Here is a 26,089-nt window from a genome sequence, read left to right as displayed (position 1 = left end):
TTTCTATCACACAGACTGTGCAGCATTTTTACTAAAAATGCCTGCCCCCTTCTGTTTTGTGTGCATCACCTTTTACGCCATTCAATCCCCTGATGCTTCCCGAGATTTTGTTACATTTTGAGAAAGACTCATTTCAAGTAGACTCAGGCAATGAGCTGGCATGGGCAAAGAATACAGCTTACGTGTGAAAAAGAATATAAAGGTATTCAAGGTACAAAGAACCTGGCTTCCCCTTCTCTCCAGCAAGGAATCTCCTGAGTAAGATGGACCTTACTGTACTCTCTTCTGTACCTTCTAGAAGGTGACCAACACTTTCATGTGGCCTCTGAGTGGCTCAATCCCTTCTTCACTGTCTCTGTCTGTAAGCCCTGCCCTTCCTAGGAGTTGCCCTGTTCTTATCTATATGGAAACTTTGTTTAGTGTTTTTCAGTGTGATCTTGTTCTAGCAACTGTCCAGGATACCTCAGCTTTATGCAGTGTTTTTTGTGATATCCTGCATTCGAGGCTAAATTGCCTCTCATTCTTCCCTTCTCCAGCTCAGCATCATCAGAAACCTCACACCTTGTTCTCACATCATATGCCATATATGTTATCTTGTTTTTCTTAACACCTGCCAGGAAACGAATTAGGAATCATCTAATCCAGAAAAGATGAGTTATATTTTGATATTCTATTGTTAGTGTTAGACCCCAGGACTAGAATCTAGGTTCCCAAACTCCAAATCTTGGACCGGACACCTCTGCCAGAGAAGGGAGAGAATAACTCTACAAATAGAGAGATTTCTAAGAAGAATGAGCAACCAATGGATTTTTAAAAATTTTCCCTTTTACTCTGCAGATAGTCCTGGAAGTTCTTATCTTACCTGATAGTCAATAGAAATTACTAGATTGACTATGCAGATTATTGACAAAAACTGTTCATCTTTTCATCACAATTAGCTTTTATGCCAATCTAGTCAACAAGCATATACTAAACATTAACAGAGTACCAGGCTTGGTTCTAAGCTTGGGGTGAATGACACAGACTTGCTGTGCTCTCAATGTGTATATAGTACGCTGTATTAATAACTAAGCACATTATGAAATGTCAGGTTAACTTCATGGTAGGTCACATTTGATTACAATACTAAGCTCCATTCTTGGCAATGAGTCTTTATATTGTGACAGTGATTGATTATTGGCTCACAATTAAAAATAGACTATCACTGAAGTTGAACAAGGTTTATGACTGGCCATCTGCCCTACTACAACATACTTTTTTCTTGTAATTCTTTTGTCATTTGTAATTTTTGCTTCTATAATTATGATTACTTTGGCATCATTTTAAAATGCTGGTTTTGGTACTTTTAAATATAAACAATAATATGATGCTAACATTTATTGAACACTTAACTGTGCATCAGACACTCTTCCCAGGTTTTATATTACTAGTTCGTAATCTTCCCGGACACACCCTAATGAAGGTACAGTCAGAACCTTGTTTTTACCAATGAAGAGACTGATATACAAAGGTTAACTAAGATTAATTAGCTAGAAAATGGTGAAGTCAGGATATAATGCAGTAGTCTGACTCTAGAATCCATGTTTGTAACCACTGCATTGAAAATTACATCTGCTGGGCCCAATGGTCACCTCTGGTTTTCCCAGTTCAGGTAGGTGTCTTCTCCATCCATGTCCACTTCTTATTATACAATAGAAGGAGGTCATTCAATACTGTGATCTCACCACATTTACCAAGTGGATCTTTATCTCTTGCCTGACTACACATTATATTAATTAACATTGCAATGGAGTAGTTCCTGATGTACTCTTAAAATGATCAAAAGAGTTACTGAGTTTTCTCAAATACCAACTACAAACAATGTCTTAGCATAAAATAATTTAAAAAAAAAACTCTTGGAAGGAAGATACAATAAAAATGAGGTACCAGAACAAAATTCAAATTTATTTGAAAATAGGATTAGTTATAATAATTTTCATTAATGGAGCCCAAATGGTGGGAAGAAATATATTCAAAGCAGAGTGGAATAGAGGTATGAAAGTGTGGATCACCAGTATCTGTACTATGTAGAGGTGGTGGTTGAAAGTGGGGGTATAGTTAAGGTCATCTGTGAAAACATGGAATGTGGAAAGAGAAGAATATTCCAAAAATTGAACTGTGCAGAAGTATATCCCATGTGGTGGGGTCTGGAAAAAGAGGTTTCTACAAAAGAAACTGGAAAGAAGTTTTCAAAGTTAAAGAAATAAAACTAAGGGAACTAAAAAGGCAAGCGGGGTGGAATTTAAGGAATTTTAAACAATAGTTGATAGTGGCAAATAGGTCTTTATAAAGATAAGAGTTGAAAACTGCCCTCTGAATTTTCCAGTTAAGACCCCCTTGGTGTCCCTAATAAGCACAGTGTCTAATGGGTGGTGGGCAGAATCCTATCATGAGGGCTGGAGGAGTAAATGCAGAGATGAGAAATTAGAAACATAGAGACAATTATTTCAGAAGAGATGGCTGATAAATGCAGGAGCAGGAAGGCCCATGCTCCGTCAAGGAGGCAGTGTCTTGAGGTGGTAGTGGTGCTTGCTTATCTTTATAAGACCAGAGGAGAAAGCCAATGCTGAGAGTGGGCTGAGGAGAAGGAGAGAGGAAAGAATGGTGGCAGGCAAGAGTCCTGAGGAGATGGGAAAAGAGGAAACCTGAGCCCCAGCAAAGGGTTAGCAGTGGAGGAGCAGACCGTTAGTGCCATGTCCCAAGAGAAGGGGCAGTGGAACGCAGTTTAAAATGGAGGGCATGAAGTCTTCCTGAACTGGAAGGGCAGGCCTTTGGAGGGGAAGCCACATTTGTAGAAAAATATTATGTTCTGGAAATCTCATTTCAAGTAGATGTCTCTGCTGTCACTCCCAGCTTTGCTTGTACACATTATTGCCATTGTTTTTATTGTGTGCCTGTTAAGATACCTGCCTGAATTTTGGAAAACTGTGTGAGAAATATGAATTTCACCATGGTTGTTTGGATGGCTGGCTTAATTGTTTCTTTTGGAAACTTTTATGGGGCCTTAGTAGTTTAAAAGTCTCTAGCTTGCAAAGGTGCTTGGGATGTTAGTTCTTTCATTTTCTGTGGCTCATTACCATTTGAGTAATGTCTGCTCATTCGCTCAGTTGGCTCCGGTTTTCAGGAATAAGGGCCAAAGCTTTTCAGCCCTGAACAATATCTAGGGTGGTCAGAGATCCCCATAGTCCAATGTAGAAATCACGCACTGTCATTATGAATCTTATGCATGTTCCAACTGTTTTGCATGGCATGGTGACAAAACTGACTGGTGTAGGCTGGGATATATAGGATGATCTTGTACCATATCAACTTTGTGAAGTTTTTGAAGCTGACTTTTCAGTGTCATCCCTGGGCCACAGACTCTCTTCAGTGAGGGAAGAACAAAGAGAAGCCAAATAATGTACTGAGACAGGCTGAGCTATATTTCCTTTCCTTTCTATTCCCAGCTCAACCCCTCTCTTGCCACCTCGTTAGTTCTCATATCTTCATCTACTGAACTTAAAGTCATGGCAGAAATGAAGATGAGGAGGGAAGCTCTGGGGGCACACATAGAAAACAGGATGAAGAGAAGAGACAGACATTTACTAGAGCTTTACAGTTTGCAAAATGACTGCATCTACGTTACCTCGTATAATTATCTGTGTTTTACACACAAGGAAACTGAGCCCCAGAGATATTAAATGAATTATTTGTCCAGAACCACAGCATTAATAAGTGTCAGAACCAGGACTTCAATCCAGATCTTATGGCTCCAAATCCATTGTCCTTTATACAAAAGGTTAAGCCATCAGCCATTACTCATGCTATTAATATATTGAGAATTTTTTTAATATAAAACGATTTATTGCTAGACTTGTAATTATGGGTTTTTCTAAGATTAGTGCTATGTAAATATTAACGACTGACAGTATTATTATTACTGCCACCAAAATTACGGACTGAGCTATATCCCTGCCTCATTAGTCCTCATATCTAGAGGAATTAATTTTATTTGGTTTAATAAGTGCCTAGTATCTTGGGTAAATAAAATATTGTCCACACCTTCAGGAAGCAGAGAAAGCAGTTAGGCAAACATACAGATGAACCATCCTGTGATGAGTTCTGTAATGGACATATGCCTAACATCAGGAAATAATACAGGACAATGGTTCTCAAATTTCATCCTGCGGTAGAATCACCCATATGGCTTGTGAAAAAACAGATTGCTGGGCCCCGCCCTCAGAGTTCCTGATTCAGTAGGTCTGGGATGGAGCCCAAGAATGTGAATTTCTAACAAATCCTAGGTTGTGTTGATACCACTGGTCCAGAGACCACACTTTGAAAGCTGGCATTATTTCCTTGTGGGGCAGACTCAGAAAAGATTTTGTAGAAGTGATATTCAGGCAAAGCTTGAAGAATTAAAAGGGGTTTGCCTAGTGAAATGGGCAGAATGGCATTTCAGGTAGATGGAATAGCATATGTAAAGGTATAGACAGGCAAAACAATGGGTAGGGCAACCCCCAAGAATTTGTTATTGCCGCAATCAGAAGAGAAGTAGACAATGCAAAATGAGGCTGAGCTCACGGAAGGCTTCATGTGCCATGCTAAGGCTTATGGTCTTTGTCCTATAGACTGCAGAGCCTTAGTCAAATTTTCATTCAGAAAGCTAATTAATTCTAGTGTTGGTATAAAGGCCTGTAGGAAGGTCCCACTTACTACCTAAACATGAAAGAACTCCTTTGAATGTCTCTAATATTATGCCCAGGGATTAGTCAATATGTACACATCTTGGTATTTAAGTTAAACAGTTAATCAGTCCCTGTGTGCCATGCACATATACAAGTCAAAAATATCATTCTTTCACTCAAATGCTTATGGAAGCCAACACCTTCATGTAAGAAACACCACAGCACATGACAAGGCAGAAACTTACCAAGGGGAGAAAAGAGAAAAGTCAGTAAGGGCTAAAGCAATCAGCTAGGGCTTCATGGAGAAGCAGAACACAGCTGGCCTTGCCTTGTGGAATGGTGGCATTTGCATGGCTAGAGGAGGGCATTGCAGAAATGGGGGACCCCTGAGTAAAGGAACAGAAGGCAAACAAAACTTTGGAAGCACAGGGACTTTGAAGAAGCTGAGGCAGCTGGTCAACCTTTGTCAGAGCTCTTCTTGGGACATGGTAGAGAAGTGGAAAAGAAGTCTGGAAAAGAAATTTAGATTAAAAAGTCTATTTTCACTGGGAGTAACCTCTGGAAGACTTCTAGAAAAGGAATAAATTATAGAGATAGAAAATGTAATGCTTCTTCATTAACTGCAAGCCCCCTCTTCACTCTTCTTACCCAAGGACAATAGGAGTCAAGGGAACAGGCTACAAAAGCTTGGACTGGAGGACACAGACAGGGAAGATGCATTGGGCTTTGGTTCCCATAGGGCCAAACTGACAGTAGTTGCTGCCCTGGGAGCTTGCCATTGTCCTGAGAATGAGGTATGTTGGCGAACTGACAGTTACTTATAAAAGGCCATCTGTCCTGTGAACTGGGATGAAGGCCTGGGAAACCTTCCATTTCAGCTCCCAGATGGTAGCACAATGCATACTTGCAAGGGAGCCTTCTTGGATCGTTTGCTCATTCCCAAATTTGCAAATATGAAAACATTTTTGGATGTTGGTTTTGTGAGTTATGTGTTTCCTGTGCATTTCTTCACATCACAGCTTAACAATCTTCATAGCACTCCCTTAAGCCTTTTCTTCCATCCAAGGAGCAGTGTTTATACTTACTGAAACAGATCCACCAATTGATTTTGTCTTGAGTCTTTATAAAAAATGATGGACTTGTTCACAATGTAGATTGGAGTCATTGCTGAATTTGACGTTCATATACCCTTAAAATTTTCCAAAACTTTAATTTTCTGGATAAACTGTCATCTTTTTTAGATTACTGTACTTTTTATTTCTATTTCCAGGAGTAGCAAATGATATTTTCTTCACAGTTATTGTTACCAGAGAATGAAAATATATGACTTCACCAAAGTGACTTCCTATGTGACTCTGGGTGGAGAGGCAAAGTGCCACAAGTGATTTAGGTTGAGGCAGTGGCAGTGACTCACGGAGGCTAGTGTCCACCTGTGACTCAGTCCCCACACCAGCCAGGTGCTGCTCAAATTTAAACCTCATCAAATTAAAACTTACTGCACACTATGGGCCTTTGAGGGCAAACAGGAAAAGTTGAAGCTACAGCAAATACATCAGAGATTCTGATATGTCTGACTTTGGGGTGGGAGATGGCAGTTAGGAAGCATGTGCCTCAAAATACAGATAACAGCTCACCCATTTTAATCAGCTATATATCATTAAGCCCAGTGAACAAATCTTATTGAATTTTTCATTAACTGTATTTAAACACAATTCATCTTTAATTTCCTCTTTCTAAACTCTTGCCTTGGATGAAAAGAAAAAAAAAAAGAGTGAGACTTTGCCAAAGGGTGTTTCATGGGACCAAAACAAAAGGCCCAATTTTAATTGAATTATAGACTGTGTAATTATCTAACCTGTACCAGCTGGTCTCAAGAAGCTACCAGATTCCTTAGAGAGTTTGTACTTGGCCAGAAACATAAGGTACCTTATTAGTACCAAGAAAAATGCCTTGTGTTCCTGTGTTACCCCAGACCCCCAAAGAACATAATGTGAAAGAAAAAAATACTTACAGGTTAATTTTGGGTTTATGAGGCAGTCATCCCTCCCTCTGAGCATGTGGGTGGGTTTGCTTAAAGCACCTGTAGTCTCAGAGGCATGGCCAATATAAACAGGACGTTATTGCATCAGACAGGTAAGGGTAATTTCTCTAATTAGTCATTTGAGATTTCACTTTTCACTTGGAAATACTGGAAATTTAATTTGTTTGTAACATGCGGTTGGCAAACTGACAATATCTACAATGGTCCCATCCTATGTCTTGCTGTCCTGGTATCCTGGGGAAAGCATAAGGAAGTCTCAATGCAGACGCTTTGCTTCACCTATCGACGTCAAGCTAACTAAAGTACCTTCTTATTGATAAATGTGTCCTAATTACACGTTCCTCACTTGTAATGCTATAGTAATCCTAATGAGTTTCCTGTGATCATTTTTCTTTTAGATTAAATGCTTTTTCTCAATCCCGCCAAATTTTGCAATGGTGAAGTAATTTATGATACAAGCTCATTTACGTTAAGAACATTGTCCTTAGAGGTAAAAAGCAAAATAGTTTTAGGGAGCTGTATTTTATGAATTAAAGTATGAATGTGATTAAAGATAGTCCCTGACTGGGCCTTTGATTAAAGGACAATTTCATTTTATTTATTTTGTTTTAAAACACCCTCCTCTAAAGAAAGACTGATTGGCATCACATGTCGTCCCCATAAATCATAGCTATTGATTTTACATTTGTTTTAGCTCTTCCAGTTGTATGCCCCCTTGTGTCATAATTTACCCTGAAAACCAGCCTCCTAGTGGGTGCTGAAACAGCCTGGAGGGTGGTTTCTTTCCACTCAAACTAATCTATATGTGAAAGAGATGAGCTTTCAAACACAGAACCACACCCCTCTTGCTTTTTATGATATTACCCTGGTATTTCCCATGAAGATAATGGATGCTACACAGTAAAATCTGTGGCAAGTGGCAACATTAGGAACTTTTGCATAGTCCAGTCAGCATCGGCACAGACATGTCTCCTGACTGCCCCGGATGCTGCAGGAAGCCTGGTGTTCCCGTACTTGACTTTTCATACACAAGTTTACCCTTAGGATTCAGAATGCAATTATTAAGGCCATCTTGAAACTCGCAGGTTCAGACAGTTCTTCCGTCTTCCACAAGTAGCAGAAGTGATAAGAGGGACAGAGTGTCTGCTGGCTGCACCCCACCTTTTTTGTTAAAGAAGGGGTGCCCAGCCCTCTTTTTAAACTGCATGTGGTTAGATGCTTGCAGGTAGATCTTAGGATGCTGCCAGATCACCACGCACCTCATTTAGGGTAAAATGAGATAAATTTTCTGAATATCCATGTTGTGCCCAAGTATCACTTACTGGGTTTTGTTTTTCTGGCCAATCTGAGTGAATGCTCGCATTTTAAATTATTTTATGCCCTCTCTTCTCTGGCTTCCCATTCAGTATTCAGTCACATCACTCAAGACGATCCCAGAACTGTGCCGAAGATGTGATACGCAAAATGAAGACAGATCAGGTAGGTTTTGCTCCTCCCCTCTTCTCCTTATCCTGACTCAGTATTAATGGCTCCTGAAAAGCTGTTTTCCTCACACTGGTCCCCCCTGCTTTCTGTTTCCTTTTCTTTTTACGGCTTCTCCACTCACACCACCCCCCACCTCATGCCCTGCCTTCAACAAACAGATGTTAGGTCATCCGAAAGAGGATAGCAGGACAGGGAGGCCCTAATGAGGACTCAGCTGTATACAGATAAATAAATATAGGAGATAATCTCAGCATCTCGAAACCACAATATATGCAGCAATTTAGCGAAAACCCAGGAAACCATTGGTGACAAAACATAATGATGCAGGCGCCAATGAAAAAATGTTGGATGTATTTACTACCCATATGGCAAGGACCAGCTTGGGGGATGGTGCTTTGCCAAAGTCAGAAACCCTATCAGAGATGCGACATTATAGAATCTGCAATAAGGCACACTGTAACAGTTAAGATTAAAGCAAAGGCTTTGGAGTTTAATAGTGTAAACTAAACAGAGAATTATGGTATATAGATGAATACCAGCTGGCTGACCTTTTCTCTTTACACCCCCAACCCCCAAGATTAAGAAAGTACATTCAAGAGTTGTTTTCCCTCTATAAATCAAATTAAACTTCTCTTCTTTTCCTTCTATAATGGGCAAAAATGAAAATAAAAAAGGATATTGATGGGAGTGATACCATGGTATTAAACTATGAAATGATGTTTATTATTTTTCCAAGTGGTTACTCTGTGGCATCACCATTAACCTTCCCAAAGCTGGACCTCCTCTGATAGTCAGTAGAATGAATCCTGAGAACCAGATAATCCTCAAATTCTGTGTTTAAAAATAAATACATGTACCTTACCTATACAGCTACTAGAATTCTAGGCCTTTCTGATGGAAAGGATTTTTACAAAGCTAATTTACTTTTCACTGGACTGTTTGTTTTCCTTTGACATTTTGCTTAGGAGAGATGGGAAAATTAATTAGTCTTTCTAGGTTTGTTTATCTCAGTGTTTTTTATGTGTGTGAGTGAAAGTAATGCTTCAATGTTTGGGTCAGAAACATCACAGAAGATAGTTTTCAGTTCAAATAGAAGCTTTTACTTGCCTTCACTTATTTTTTATTTCCAAAACATTCAAGTTTGTATAGGATTTAATAGATGCTCTTGGCTATAAGTCTTATAAGAATGTGTCTTCTTAAAAGGCAGTGCCCGTTTCAGACTTGAACCAATGACTGTGATCAATGACACAGGTAGCCGACTGCAGTAGGGAGGCTGCCAAGCTCAGAGTCACCAGGCCTAGGTTTGAATTAGAGTTCAGGCACTTCTCAACTAAATGACCTTGAATCTGTGACTAGTTATCTACAAAATAGAGAAGAAACCTGTACTAATGTTGCCTGGCTGTCCTTAGGATCAAAATTAGGTGATGTAACAAATGGGTACTTTGCAGGTACAAGATTTTCTTTTTCCTTTAATTGGATGTAGGGAATAAGAGAGAAGAAATAATAGCAAATACTTTATTAGTGCTTAATGTGCTGGGTAGTGTTGTAAGCGCTCTACTTACGTTAATCCCATTCATCCTAAAATAGTTGTGAGGTAACTACTATTAGGATGTTTATATTATAGATGGGCAAAATGAGGAACAGAGATGAGAAGTTAAATATCTTACCCAGAGTCACACAGCAATTAAGTTACACAGCTGAGATTCAAACCCCGGGAAGTCTACTTCCAGATTCTGTTATTTTATCCCTTGCATATACTCTCCTTCCAAATAGTTTGACTTGGTGGCAATAATTTACTTTTAAGATATTATCCTTTTAAATCTTTACAAGTCAATATTTTCCCTGATTAGTGTAAATTATTTTTTCTCTGTTAAATGGTGACTCTTACCAAGTTAAGTGAGTAAACAGAAACTTTTAGCAACTGTTTTTCCCAGGGCTGGTTCATTCCATTCTCTCCGGGTCTTACAATTTCTAGTCGTATCTGCAATAAATGATGGTAGACTTTTCTTCGGTGGTTGAGGAGGAGGCCAGTTTCAAACTTAAAAGCTTTTGAACTTTACCCAGAGCAAAGGCACTGTGCTCAAGGTAATCAGCAATAATTAGACCTGACAGGAAATGGATTGTGAGCAAAAGACTCAGGCCTCTTAATGGAATTGCATGTACATTTCCAATTTGATGGACCATTTGGAGGCTGTGAAACTGCATTCTGATAGATCGAGAATGATCCTAGAAAAAGGAACCCACGGAAAAATGTGTCTGCCCAGAGCATCACTGTAGAATTATCCATGGGCCCATCTGAAAGAAATTTCAATATGGTGAAGTTTTTGGAGCTGCTTTCCTAAGGAATTGAGGCATTCTCAGTCAGTTCCGTAGGCATCCAGATGTAGAAATAACCCTTCTCACCCTGTCTTTCTTGTATCAGCCACATAGAAGGAGTTTGCTCCAGGAAAGTTAGCAAATTTCTATCTTTTCAAACGGACGCAACAGAATGCACTTTGGCTTCTGAGAAAAGTCCATATCTTCTTTGGGATGGGGCACTCGGCACTCTCAGGGGAATCTTCCTCAACCGTCTGTCACTTAAAGCATACCTGATATGGTTTGGATCTGTGTTCCCATCCAAACTTCATGCTGAGTGGTAAATGCTAATGTTGGAGGTGGGGCCCGGTGGGAGGTGACTGGATCTCGAGGGTGGATTTCTCACTAATGGTTTAGCACCAACTCCTTGGTACTATCCTTGTGATAGTGAGTGAGTTCTCATGAGATCTGGTTGTTTAAAAGTGTGTAGTACCTCTCTCACTCCGTCTCCTGCTCTTGCCTCCGCCATGTGAGATGCCTCATTCCCCCTTCTGCCATAATCGGAAGCTTCCTGAGGCCGTTGCAGAAGCAGAAGCCACTATGCTTCCTGTACAGCCTGCAGAATCAAGAGCCAATTAAACCTCCTTTCTTTATAAACTACCCAATCTCGGGTATTTCTTTATAGCAGTGCAAGAATGGACTAATATGATACCCCCACGAGACAAAGACATTTCTCTTTACCTTTCTAGAATAGTTACACGCTTGCTATTTTGTACAGGTTGTCAAATTTTAACATCTATCCTTGTACGTATTATGTCTCTGACCAGATGTTCTCATTTGCTCTCTTATTTATTCAGCAAATATGTGTTGAGTGTCCTCTGGCCCAGGTATTGAGGACATGGTAAAGAACAAGACAGACAAGGCCTCTGTGCTCACGAAGCTTACATTCTACTGGGAGTGACAGCCAAAAGGCAAGCAAACAGATAAACGAGGTCACCACAGATAGTGAAAAGAGGCAACATGAGGGACTGTGGTAGTTTTTAGAAGCTGGGGAGGGAGGTCTTAGGGCATCAAGGAATGTTAGAAGGCCCCAGCCATGAGAAAACTAGCAAAGAGTGTTGAAGGCAGAGGAACTAGTAATTGCAAAGTGCCTAAGCCAGAAATGAGCTTAGCAAGTATGAGGAAGAAGAAAACCAATGTTGCTGCAGCATGGTGATCAAAATGAGGAGCAGTAGGAGATGAAGGCAGAGAGATAATCAGAGTCAGACTCCTTGGGGAGTTCAGATTTTATGCTTAGTGCAGTGAAGAGCAATGCCAGCAGGATTCCAATTTTTCTAAAATCTTATGACCTGGAAAGAAGCCTCAGCATGTAGAATCATAACTCCCCCTAAGAGAAGGGACTTTCAAAATCAGCTATTCTGTGAGAAAGAGCAAGTGAGCAAGTGCAAATAATAAACAAATGGGCAAAATGCTGACAACTGATGAATGTGGATAAAAGGTCTACAGCTATTTTTTGTACTGTTTTCGTTTTTGCGACTATTGTATACGTTTATTTACAAGTGAAAAATGTAAGAGTTATACACAAATAAAAAGTTTTCTAAAAGGCAAAAAATAAATAGTCCAAAGCCAATCAGATCTTTGAAGGTAATGCTCCTTATCCCAACCACAGGGTCATCTAGCCTGTACTTCATCAATTTAGCAACAGGGAGTGCACAATCTCACGAGGCAGCCCATCCATAAAGGTCAATGCTTTTACTGGCCAAAGTCAGTGTCCCTTGAATTTCTACTCATTGATCCTGGTTCTTCCTTTGGAACCACAGAAAAGGACAGTCCCTCCTGAACAAGAGTGTCACTAGGTGTGTGGAGACAGCAGTCACTCTTGGGCCTGTCTTCTCCAGGTGAACATTTCCTTCCGCAGTTCTGAGTGTGTGCTGCTCATTCTTTTCACTCTCTGTGGATACAGTGCAGTTATCCTCTTAAAGTGGAGCTCCCAGAACCAAACCAGAGGTTCCCCCACATGTGGTCTGCTTGGAAACCTGTCAGCCCCACAGAACACTCCCCGGGGTTTCCCACATACCTTTTCTGTTTTCCCAAGTAGGGCTGTCCATTCTGCCTGCTTCCTGAGTGTCCTCAGAGAAGCCGGAGTGTAAAATGGCCCTTCCAAAGGCCCTGTTTGTGGCCTTTGGAAGCACCTCTGTGAGACACGCAGCCTAGGGCTCACCTCGCTTCATCCCTACGGCCCTAGTGGTGGGCTCCAAGAATGAAAATGGCAATGTTGTCAGAGGCCTGGAAGTCATGTCCTCGCACCTTCCACTGGCCACCAACGCCCACAAATCCACCTTAGGAGTGCCCTTTCTTTAGCTAGAAGCTTTGATTCCTATTGAAGTCTATGTTTTCCCCTAACAGGAATAATATTTTAAACTATTCTCTATCAGTTACTCTGCACTAGGACTATTTCAAATTTTTGTGAGAAAAGTGGTTTAGAAAGAAAGGAAGTGCAAGGGAATTGGAGATGCCACAAGGTGGGAAGGAAGCAAAAATCTAGGAGTGGGAAGCCTGAGAATGAACTGCCTGTGCATGGAGATGCACAGGTGTTATTGAGGTTTCTGAGTTGTTTCATAAGCCAGCAGTGTACCAGGCATTGTGCCAGGTCTCTGTAAGCAGCATATTTATCCTCAGAATAATTATCAGAGGGAGAAGCATTACTGTGCCTATTTTATTGATGAGGAAACTGAGGCTTGCGAGGGTAAATAATGTGCACAAAGTTCTAGAGCTAGTAAGTGGATGTGAAACTTGCTCTACAGTCGGGCCGGGCGCAGTGGCTCACGCCTGTAATCCCAGCACTTTGGGAGGCCGAGGCGGGCGGATCACAAGGTCAGAAGATCGAGACCACGGTGAAACCCCGTCTCTACTAAAAATACAAAAAATTAGCCGGGCGCGGTTGTGGGCACCTGTAGTCCCAGCTACTCGGGAGGCTGAGGCAGGAGAATGGCGTGAACCCGGGAGGCGGAGCTTGCAGTGAGCCGAGATTGCGCCACTGCACTCCAGCCTGGGCGACAGAGCGAGACTCCGTCTCAAAAAAAAAAAAAAAAAAAAAAAAAAAAAGAAACTTGCTCTACAGTCTCCATACACCCTGTGGGTAAGCTGACTCAATTGAGGAGTAATTTATTCCAGAGAACCATGTGTAGCAACTAGTTTGGGGCAAGGATTAGCAGCAAAGGAAATTATGCGTTTAAAAAAAAAAAAAAGTTGCACCTAAAAAAGGAAGTTATTCGTGAAACTTTTGCATGCATTCTCTGCTTAATATCTGCTACTCAGGTGGGAAAAGAGGCACAAAGCAGTGAATGTTAATTCTTCTCTATGGTTTTCTCCAAATGAGGACAAAAAATACATTATGGTGACATATGGTGTTCAAATCAAAACATATTCAGTTTCATTGATTTAGAATTTTTAAAAATTAGTTGGACATTCAAATACACATTTGTTTCAATTCATATTGCTTTAAATGTGATTATTTCAAAATCTGTATCTGCTAAACTCATTGTATAATTTTCTTATGAAAGAAGGCAGACAAATATTAATGCTGCTTCACATCTGAAAACTTAGATGTGCTGAGGTAGAAAATTCAGTTATATAATAGTAATAAATGACCCTGTAATGTGTCTGAATGGATTCTGAAAAAATGTTATACCTAAATGATATAAAGTGTTACTTGTATGACAATGAGTAAAGGGAATAGTACTTTTTAAACTTGGTGTCTGGCATTAAAGTCATGTAGGTTATACATTTAAAAGCATTGCAAATTTGCTATATTTTTGAACCCTGTGTATGCAAATTTTGTGACAAACCCTAAACCTATATGGATAAAATATGTGATGATCTAAGATTAAAGGGATTTAAGCCAGCACCTAAAATAATAAGTTGACATGAAATTTGTCCTGTTGATGCTGTTATGACATAGTTGGTGATGCTAAATATATAAACCTCCTGTTTTCAATATTTATTAAGGTTTAATGCTAAAAGCTTGAAAGTGAAGGCTGGTATGGCAGTTTGAATTGAAAAGCTTGCTGATTAATCCATTTCACAGGATGTAATGTAAACTGGACTGCAAAAAGCGGGGAAACACATTTTCTAAGATCTCAATCAAGAAAATGAACACTTCATCCTGATGCAGCAAGGAACCTAACATTGATAACAAAGAACTGTCTCTTTAACTAGAGTAAAAATTTACAAATGATAAGACATCTAGATGAGATTGTTTATCAAATAAAACAATTATTTTTATTGTTTAACAAAACATAGTTATAAAAATGATATAATCCATTATTTTTAAAGAACTTAACTTTTCCACCAAAACAAAATTACTGCACTTCTTTCAAGTATTTTTCCCCTGGAGGCATATTTGTACATATCGTTGTCATCACAATATAAGAACAATTTTTGTGCTTTTTCTGTTGCTCCAGAATGTGCATAGGCCATCATTTTGAATGGACCACAGAACTTACCCATGAAAACTGAGCTGCCCCTTCTGTGGAAAGGGAGAGGTCATCTCTACCTTTAACCCCTTTAACCTATTAACACTTCATTTATGTTTCTGAGAGGAAGGACGTAGGTCAGTGTTCATAAAGATGGGGGCAGGGGGTGAGAGAAAAATTAAAATAAAATTCTGGTGGTATTGAAAATAATAAAAGGGGCTGGGTATGGTGGCTCATACCTGTAATCGCAGCACTTTGGGAGACTGAGGCAGGCGGATCATTTGAGGTCAGGAGTTCAAGACCAGCCTGGCCAACATGGTGAAACCCTGTCTCCACTAAAAATACAAAAATTAGCTGGGTGGTAGTGGCACACCCCCATAATCCCAGGTACTCCAGAGGCTGAGGCAGGAAAATCGCTTGAGCCTGGGAGGCGGAGGTTGCGGTGAGCCAAGGTCATGCCACTGCGCTGCAGCCCGGGTGACAGCGAGACTCTGTCTCAAAAAACAAAAACAAAAAAAAAAAAAAGAAAGAAAGAAAATAATAAAAAGGGCTGAAGGTAGCAGAGCTTAAACACATCGCATCTTTGCCCCTTTTTCTCTTGACTGAAGCATTTATTTTCTTTGCTTAACCATAAATGTTAAGTGGCACAACAAACTGATTTTCTACGAGGTTCACAGCAGTGGAATTAAGGAAGTTAGGAATAAGACAGTATTTGAGGGAAAGAAAACTTAAGGGTAGAAACTCACAGTCTTCTCTCCTGTGTTTTGGTTTATTTTTACTGGACTCTAAGAAACATATCTTCCACTCCCCAAACTGGTTAAGTAAAGAAACCGCCTGTTGGTAGAAATGAGTTAAAGGAAATCTGCAGTAAGAAAGGATGAAAAATGGGAAGTCTAGAGAGAGGCATCCTTTAGGCAGGGAGAGAAAGAACTGAAGCATAGGGACAAGGAAAAATGTATACACAGCCAAGTGCCTTTGACTTTGTCTGGCTTTGCAGTGACTTCCTTCTCACAAGTCTCCATCCTATCACAGGAATAGCGGTTTCCCCATCCCATCTTCCCATACTTTTTAAAGGCAAAAGTATGAGTGTGTGTTGAGGGACATTTCTAGTTTGGTAGCTCTGTCATAGCATCTCTGACAGCACCCCAGTTCTTCCTGAAAGCATAGCCTTTGCTTTTGTCTCTCAATATTCAATGGGCTCTATCTTCACATTTCAGATCACCCCTTTTTATCCACTTACCTCCTTTACTCTGACTCTTCCCTCAAAAAAAAAAAAAGTCATAAAGTAAACTCAAGTAATAGAAACAAAATCCTAGAATCTCATAGTTGAAGGGTCTTCTTGCATAAGTCCCGACGCTTCTGTGGCATTTGCTTGTTCAAATGGCCCTTGCATCTCACCGTATGATCCAGGACCCACCACAGCACCATTAGCGGCAGCATCACCCAGGAGGTTGTGAGAAATGCAGGCTCTCAAACATGCCCCAGATTCCTGAATCAGAATTTGCATTTTAACAAGCTCAATCCCCAGGGTATTCATTTATGCACATTCAAGTTTGAGAAGCACTGGCCTGGGTCACCTAAATACCAGTCCATTGTTTTTAGTGAGGCACAGTGATCTTTTCAAAAATGCAAGTCTTATCATGCCACTCCCTGCTCAAAACCAAGCAATGGTTTCCCAGGATGGTTCTCAAGATATGCAGTGGGAAACTCTCTCATGTGGCCTTCAAGGCCCAGAGTGATCTTCTGTTGGACCAGCAGGCTTCCTTGCATGCCTCCTGCCTGCCAGTCACATCAAGGAGGCTCCTTCAGTTCTTCAAATGAGCAGTGTTCCTTCACATGGGATGTTATTCCTTTTCTCCCTCCACCTCCAAGGTCACCTCCTTAGGGCCCCTTTACTTGACTTTCTGGACCAGCACTGTCCAATAGAAATATAATGTGATGGACATAGAGTGTGGAATAATAGACATTGGAAATTCAGAAGGGTGGGAGAGGGGTGCAGGGTGAGAAATTACTTAATAGGTGCAATGTTCATTATTCGAGTGATGGTTACACTCAAAGCCCAAACTTCACCACTGTGCAATAGATCCACATAACAAAACTGTACTTGTACCCCTTAAATGTGTACAAATAAAAAGCCTGAGGAAACAACGACAAAGAAATGTAATGTAAGCCACATGCCACATATGTAACTTAAAATTTTTCTAATAGCTACATTAAAAAGTATAAGCAGATAGATCAATTTTATAATATACTTTCTTTAACCCAACAAGGGAAAACTATTATCATTTTGACAAGTGCCACTAGTCATATTTTAAGTGTTTGATAACCACAGGTTTTTAGTGGCTCCTAAACTGTACATCCCACCAACTCCTATTATTTCCTAGCTCCCTATACTTTTCCTACTCTATACATATCTGTATACTAATGTGATGTTGGTTTAATATCAGTACACTGAAAACTCATTTGGGTGATTTTGTTCATGATGGTGTCTCCAGTGCCTGGGCGCTGCTGCTGACCATATACCTGAGGTGTAGATGGACAGATGAATGTGTGAAGACGTGAAAGGAATCCTCTGGGTTTGTATCATGGTTGAAGTATGAGACAGCTGATATTTTGCTTCTCTTCGTTTGGTTTGACACCCTGATTCTTCAGTTATCTCCTCTTTCATCTGCACTATTAATCTCTTTGTCTCCATGAGGCCATTATCCTCGTCATACAAACATTCTCTACCTTCCATCTTAAAAAACAAACCAACCACCTCTAGAAGCTCCCATCCTACTTGCTCCTCCTTGCCAACCCTCCATTTATAGCCAACCTGCTTTAAAAAGTCATGGGAAACTCCCTCCCCTGTCCCCAACTTTCTATTTACTTTAAACATCCCTAGTATGATTTCCATCTCTCTAGGGAAGGTGATGGCTTCCATGCTGTCAAATGCACTGACACTTTGCTATTCTCATCTTTCTTGACCTGTCAGCATTAGCTGAGACAATAGGCCCCTCCTTTCTGGAAACAGTCTCCTCTCTTGGCTTTGTGAGACCACCTCTCTCCTCATTTTTCTCCTAACCCTCTAACACCCTCTTAATCTTCCTTTGCAACTCCTCCTCCCTCTAAATTTGACCTTTCAATAGTCAAGTGGGACTAAATATTTAATAGGACCCTCCCTCTGCCCTCTCAGCCTCTCATTTGATCTCTCATACATGCTTACAGCTTGAAATACCATCTACATGCTGCTGGAAATCCTCTCCACATTCCAGCCTCCTATTTAATGGCCCACTCAGTGTCTACATTAGAAGTCTCATGGAATTCTAAAGAGAAATTTTTGAATTCCCCTGCCTGACGTGTTGCTCCTCATACTCCCTCCTCAGTGAACTGCACTCTGCTGACTGAAACATCTCATCAGGTGCTGAAGCCAGATTTTCTTGCTTTCCCTGATGTCCCGTATCAATTCATCACCAGGTCTTGAGTCTCTGTGCTCAAAGTATATCCCCATGCTATAAACTAAATGTTTGTGTCCCTCCAGAATGTGTATGTTGAAACCTAACTCTCAAGATGATGGTACTTGGAGGTGGGATCTTTGCAGAAGTGATTAGTCAAGAGGATGGAGCCCTCATAAATGGAATTAGCGTCTTACCAAAGCAGCTACTGAGAGCTCCCTCTCCCGCTTCTGGACTCCGAAGACACCCACTTCTCTGCAAAACCCCTCAGAAATACCCATTTCAGTTAAAATAATAAACTCTTTGTTGTGGCCAATAAAACCCCCAAATGGGGGTTATCGGGGTCCCTGATAACCTCCCCCAGCTTCAACTTTGCTTCCTTTGACTCTGACCCACTCTGATCTAGCAGTAACAGCTACAGAACCTGCCAGATTCTCTCTACTTTAGACACTTGCAGATGTGCTTCATTCTACCTACTCAGATCTTTGTAAAATTATCTTTTATATTACCTCCCAGTTTCTCACATAAGTGGCTTCTTCTCATCCTCCAGGTCTTAGCTTAAATGTCACCTCCTTGTTGAGGTTCTCATCTGTTTTCTATTCCAGTCCCCTCCTTATTCAAAGCAGTTTGCATTTAGTAATTTTTTTTTATTTATCTGTGTACTTGCATCATTGTCTGAGCAGCATTATGTCTATTTCATTCACCCCTGCACCCCGAGAGACATGTGCACAGAAGACATTCAATATATATTTGTTGAATGAATTAACTGTATAAGAGTACTGTAGCATTCTGCCAATTACCAGTTGCTTTAGCACTCTGACTATGCTTTGTATTCCTGCTTTTCTTGCTTACTAAATTAAAAAAATAATAATAAAGGAAAAAGATCACCACCCTTAGCCGGTTGAAGGAATTAGCAGCTGTAAGAACAGATTCTCAGTGATAAAATGACTCTAAATTTAGGCTAATGCTGCTAAAAATAAAGAGGAAGGAAACACTTCCACTCAACTGTTTTCAAGAAAGGTTGGGGGATATTTTTGTTTTTTTGTAGACAGGGTCTCACTCTTTCGCCCCAGCTGAAGTGAATTGGTACAATCATAGCCCACCACCAGCCTCCAACTCCTGGACTCAAGCAGTCCTCCTGCGTCAGCTTCCCTCGTAGATGAAACTACAGGAGCAAGCCACCATGCCTGGCTAATTTTTTAATTCTTTGTGGAGATGAGGATCTCGCTTGTTACTCAGGCTGGTCTCCAATTTCTGGCTTTAGGCAGTCTTCCTACCTCAACCTCCCAAAGTACTGAAATTACAGGTCTGAGCCAGTGCGCCCAGCCAAGAAAAGTCATTAAAAATTATTTTTCCTTTTTTTTGTTTTTTGTTTGTTTGTTTGTTTGTTTGAGACAGAGTCTTGCTCTGTTGCCCAGGCTGGAGTGGAGTACAGGGGCACAATCTCGGCTCACTGAAACCTCCATCTCCCAAGTTCAAGTGATTCTCCTGCCTCAGCCTCCTGAGTAGCTGGGATTATAGGCATGCACCACCATACCTGGCTAATTTTTATATTTTTAATAGAAATGGGGTTTCACCATGTTGGCCAGGCTGATCGTGAACTCCTGACCTCAAGTGATCTGCCCACCTTAGCCTCCCAAAGTGCTGGGATTACCGGCATGAGCCACCTTGCCTGGCCATAAATTATTTTTCTAACTTTGCTCCCACACAGAAGGTTCCTAGTAAATTGTTACCAAAATTTACACAGACAACACAGTGTTGGATTTAGGTTAGAGTGAATCTGAAATGAGTATGACTACTGATTTCTGGGATTCCATTGCATATATGTGACCCAAATAGAGAAAAATGTGAACTGTATCTTTAGGGAATAATTTAATTTCAATAAGGCAGTCCTCCAGTGTTACGGAAAGAAAGTTAAGAGTCAGAGAACCTTGGTCCTAGTTGAGAAGTCAGCATGCTATGTCATTTTCCACATTACACTTAAAATTCTCTGAGTTCTCATTTATTTCCAAGTAAGAATACATAAGAACTGTCTATCCATCCTCCAGAGTTGTGGAAATCTAATGAAATCATACACTTGCCTTGTACTCAGCAGCATAAAAAGCCTTACATAAATGTATCGGCAATTTTAAAGTATTAAGTGGAGGGCATTTTAGGAAAATTCCAAATGAGAAATATTGCTTTGTAGAATTCTTAAAATATATTTAAATCTTTTTTTCACTCTTATTAGTAATATTTGTGAAGTGTACGGTGACCTGCACCTGAAGACGGAGGTGCAGCAGCTCTGCCATTCATTAATCCCGGCGAGCCACTGTCCATTCTTCCTCCCACTTTGTTTGCCACTGCACCTGCCTGTTCTCTCTCCAGTCTTGTACCTGAGGGTTCAGGCCATGGTAGGAGCTTGCAAGGGCAGACCTACAGACCTGCCAAGAGCAAGAGTAGGCTGCAGGCCAGCACTGGATCTTCCATTTCTCCTCCCCTTAAAGTGTGTCCTTCTTAAAATAAGACCACTTTTCACAGACTCACCACTTTGTTTCTTGTGGAAAATAAAATGCATTTAACTTTTAGCAAAAATAAAACAAGAAGGGAACACTTTTATACCCTAAAGACACACCCCATTTTCTTTGTCGTCTTGGTGTCTAAAGCTAATTTTCTAATGTGGACACATAGTCCATATTTAGAAGTAAAATCAGCAGACATTTTGGGAGTTGTCAACTGAAAATGGAGAGAAGAGGGTAGAAATTTTTCAACCTGTGCTATCAGCCTCCTGTTCTCTCCTACCAAGAAGCAGTAACTCAGAGTCCTTTGTCCTTGACGGTAGATCAACCCTGTAAAACATCGCCACCTTCAGTTAAAATGTGTGTGTGCTGCATGGCCAGAAGCCACACTTAGCCTGCTCAGAGCTCTGCCCTGTTCCAGAGCATCTCCAATGGTAAGCCTTTCACTGTCCCCTGACATGTATCTCTCCCTACATTTCCTCAAGAGAGAGGGGGAAAGAAGGAAATGAAACCTGGTAAATGGGCCTGGAATGAACACAAAACTTAATCCACTCACGAGGTTTTGCTAGTGTCAAAGTGAAGGTCAGCATACTTTATAGATGGCACAATAATGCAAAGACCATGTAACTTTCTTCACCCCACCAATTGCTGTTCTATGGAAACTGTACTTTCGAAGCCCAAAGGTTTAAAGTTGTCAAAATATTGAGTCTGATTTCGTGATGGAATATGCCTCTTTGGTGAAGTATCTTTTCTATCCAGGGTAGTAGGGCTTGAGTATTTCAATGAGTTGTCACTAAACAAAAAAATGGGTGAAAATAGGGTGCAAAATTATGTGAGCTGGAAATAATAAAACATGAATCAGACACATTCAACGACAGCTGCTTGGTATCAGTAGCCACTTAAAGACAGAAAGTTTAGAACCCAAATCAGTGACGCTTTCCCCACAGTGTTTTAATGCCCTAATGTGTATAGATCGTTGACTGGCATTTCTATAATAAACAAGCCTTCTGTCCTCCTTTCTCAGCCTCACATTACCCTTACTAGAGGGTCCGTAGCATCAATGAAAAGGATGAGCAAGCAGCCCGAAGGGAACATCCCAGAAACACTCATTCCTCACACACCCTTTTGCTCTTCCCAACACAGTGCCCCATCACAGTTCTCCAAATCCAGACTTGACTCAGCCTTAACTTTGATCAGGTCATGGTCTGATCTCTCAGGGCAGCACAGAAGAGCACCCAGCAAGTCGTCCCCACTCAGACTCCATGCCTTCTTCCTCCTGTCAGAACATGGGATAAGCCACCTGTCATCACTTCTTACAGAACCTGAGGTGTCTGCAGTAAGTGGGTGCAGTACAGACTTCAGCTTACATCAGACTAACCAACCTCCTGACTCTAGCATTAATACTCCCAATCGTTCATAATGCCCCTCCTTTTGCTGTGAAAATGGAAGAAAATGGAATGTTGAAGAACTTCAAAAGTATGTTCTGGAAGGTGCCTAGGTTTCCAGTAGCTATGGATGTGAGGTATATTGTTGTGTATACTTGAAGGCAATTATAGCTAAAGCTGACCACTTTGTTCCTCATGGAAAATAAAATCCATTTAACTTTTAATGAAAAACAGTAGGGGAACACTACTTTGTCCTAAATGATACCCCTTTTCTTCTCTTCTTGGTGTCTCAAGCTAAATTTCTAATATGGACACATAGCTTTCTATTTAGAAGTAAAATAAATAGGCATTTTGGGAGCCAGCATTGACGTTTGGTCTTGAAAATTGAATCCACTGTTGCAACAGCAAACTGTCCATTATCTTCCTAAGAAAATACTAATTTATCAGTCTTAGGAGCCAAACAGTTGCTCTGTGTCAGCAATCAGCATAGCCTCATAATTATAAATTTGTGAGGATCTGGTGAAAGACATAGATCCAGAGAAATTATAGTGTTTCATAGTGAGTCATTCAGAATAAAGAGCTCTATTATTTGTAGACATTCCACACAGTCATAGAAATTTAGAGGTGGATCAGGTTTTGGCAATCTTATAGTCTAACCCCATCATTTTACAGATGAGGAAACTGAGGAATGTTTTGTAGGAAATAGATGAAAGTGGTTTAATATGCAGCACATCTTGTCTAAACATTTTTCAAGAGCTTACTAACACTGTCTTTGAAATACTTGGCACAATTGGTATGCCCAAAATGTGGCAAGGTGACTTCATTGTGTCAGAACTCATTTATTTACTATACTTTTCATCTTTGGTTTTGGCAGCTTCCTTCCCTCCCTCCTCCTCCTTTCCTTCCCTCCTTTCTTCCTTCCGTTATTCCTTTCTCCCTTCCCCCTTCCTTCTTCCCTGGCCACCTCCTCTTTTATTCATTCATCCATTCATTGAAAGATTAAGTCATTGGTCCCCAGTATCTTCAAGGCACCCTGCTAGACAAAGGGCTGGTTATAAACACAAGTTGGTTCTCAGGCTATCTTTGCCCTTGAGGGGTTCGCAGGAGGGAAGATTAAACAGGTGTATGAGTGAATAGTTGTAACAGAATTTCCAAAATGCCCAACTCTAGGTATGTGCAGATATTATCAGGGCACTGGGAATCGAGGAGCAATTATTCCCTAGGAGAGTCACAGGAACTGCACAAAGGAAATAACCCCTGAGTGGAATCTTGTGAGATGAGCCTCAGTCTCAGGCAGAGAAGACAGCCAAGAGCATTATAGAAAAGTAGGAATAAGCTTAAACGCAGGGAGAGTGTGGTATATCCAGAAAGGATGAATTTAGCAGTGGAGCTGCAGGGAAAAATTAGTGATTTGGGAATCATGAGTGCTGAGATGATAAGGTAAATTAGAAAACAAATACAAGAGCTGCTACATACCATGCTAAAGAATTTAGCTATTATCCTGGAAGCCAAGGTTTCACAAACCTAGTAATTTAAGTATCATTTCCACAACATGCGTTATATCCCAAGTCTACCTCTGTTATTTTTGCTTTACCTGTATTGCATCTGTACTGTTTATTTAATATATTTTTCTAAAACACCTGACTTTCAGATATATTTGTTTTTAAAAGAAACTTCATGTCACTATGGTTGTAATAGAAAGCCATGGTCACTTGCAATAAATTCAAGGTCATCATTAAAATGAATGTGATAAATTGAACATGAAACATTCCTTTAATTATTTGCTTATGAACATCTCTGAGCCTGAAGCCTGTGGTCTCATTTTTCGAATAGGGAATTGTAAGTTTTGGAAAGGAGTTAAATTCATTCTAGCACCAAAATGAGTCTCCTTAAATTAATTAGTAAGAAGAAAGAGAATTTGGAAGGCCAATAGCATTCTCACTCGGTAAATCAGGGGTATTACCATGGTTCCTGTGCGCCTCTTAGGTATTGCAGGGATATGCACCCACATATGGGGAAATATTGTTTAGTGCAGGGCTACCTGAAATATTTGAGTGGATTTTGGGTGACAAAGTCAGACTTACTGAAGAAGGATCACTCAGGACTGAAAAAAAGAGAACAGGGGAAGCCAGGAAAAACTTACAGAGACTGTGGGAGAGGATCCCAGTGTGGTCCAGTCAGTTTAGTGATGATGAAGAAGAGGGCCCAGATTTCAGAGGGATTAAGGATAAGGACACAGCAGGACTTGGTGCCTGAGTGATGAAGGGCAGGGGTCAAGGAAAGAGAAGAGTCAAGGATGCCTTGGAGATAGAGTGCTTGGAAGACTGCATAAGTGTTCTTGTCACCATGTAGGCCACGATCACAAGGAATATGTTTTGGGAAGGGGAGTAGCATCTGGATGTATTGGGGGAAAAGGGGAAGGGGAGGGAGTGGGAAAGGGTGGAGAGAGATGAGGCACTTGGATCAGAACAGGCCACCTATCAGGAATCCTTGCACATTCTAAGACTGCATTACATGTTTGTTCAGTCAGTAGATGGGTGTGGACAGTCAGCAGGCAAATACTTTACTAAAGCTCAGTGGCATTCCAAGTGTCAGCTAGACTGAAGAGATAATTGTGGCCTATACATCAGCAGCAAATACATGTCTGTTTACTTACTGACCATTTTAGAAAATCTGTGGTGTAATCAGATAGACAGGTTTAAGGCTTATTAGGCATGTTTACTTCTGTAAGATGTTGAAAATGAGCCCATTCAACCAAAAAGTCATTATGAATCTACTTATGTAAAGCAATTTTTCTGGGTTCTTTAAGGGATAGAGAGATAAATTAGACACAGACTCTGCTCTCATGGAGCTTGTACAAATCTAAAATGGATAAAATTTGGGGAGATTTAAATTTTGGTAACATGTAAAGAATTTATTCATAATTTCCAAAAAGCAAAATTAGCCTCAAAATTTTTCTAGTAACAAAATAAGTCTAAACCTTGTTTCCATGTATGATAAGAAATGTATTATTGCATTGCAATGAAATAAAAGTATGAGTGAAATTTTTGATAAATTTAAATAATTGCAAGTGAAAATCTTACTAGTCATTAATAGCCCCTCTTCTGTGTTGTTCTTAAAGTACATGATTACACACCTTAGCAGCGATAAAGGAATTGAATTTTGTCTTTTGTATGTAGCACAAAGTTGCCCTTCTTCCCATCCAGGTTTATGATATAGCAATAAATTGGAGCCTTTTAATGAAAACCTGTGAAATAATCCATTTTTCATTACTGGGATGTCTTTTCTTGGCAATCAAAACATAGACGAGAAAACACAGATCTCACTCACAGCCTCAGAAAGAGTCATAGGTTTGAAGAAGGAGAGGGACAACAAACCAAAATGTTGGCACTCCTTCTTCAGTTTCTAGATCCTTCTGTGGAAAGATGTGTTTTCGTAAGACCCAGACAGAATTCATTTCCATAGAGCATTTTTAATGGCTCCTGTCAGAACAAAACAGCTGGGAAACATATGGTATCCATTTCCCTGTATCACTTGGAAAAAATTTCACATGTAAATAAAGCCAACATAAAAGAGTAGCCCTTTGAACCTACGACCTTATATAACACATAAATATATTGGTACAATGCACTCGTTGTATTGACCTACTAAGTTATGTGGCTTTAAATTTTTTTATTACCTTCTGAGATGCATATTTTCTAGAGGTTCCAAAGAAATCAAGGTAATTGGCAAAATATTACCAAATATACTCAATAATAAGAGTGTATCTC

General features: G+C 40.3%; 1 protein-coding gene across 13 annotated transcripts in view; it reads left to right on the top strand.

Moving 5' to 3' along the window:
* Positions 1–26,089, top strand: part of SNCAI (synuclein alpha interacting protein) — a 147,014-nt gene that overhangs the window by 78,182 nt on the left and 42,743 nt on the right. For 6 of the 13 annotated variants that reach the window (XM_071098551.1, XM_011710080.3, XM_071098547.1 and 3 more), the window contains 2 exons: positions 5,360–5,500; positions 8,154–8,226. In XM_071098551.1, coding sequence (XP_070954652.1) covers positions 5,360–5,500; positions 8,154–8,226 — 214 coding nt within the window. Of the gene's footprint in view, positions 1–5,359; positions 5,501–8,153; positions 8,227–26,089 lie in introns of those variants that run through there. The other 7 variants (XM_011710090.2, XM_024787142.2, XM_011710085.3 and 4 more) reach the window with 2 other exon arrangements.

The sequence above is a fragment of the Macaca nemestrina genome, chromosome 6 (assembly GCF_043159975.1).
Source record: "Macaca nemestrina isolate mMacNem1 chromosome 6, mMacNem.hap1, whole genome shotgun sequence".
Lineage (NCBI taxonomy): Eukaryota > Metazoa > Chordata > Mammalia > Primates > Cercopithecidae > Macaca > Macaca nemestrina.
The sequence above is the reverse complement of the archived record's forward strand: the minus strand, read 5'-3'. Positions and strand labels throughout refer to the sequence as shown.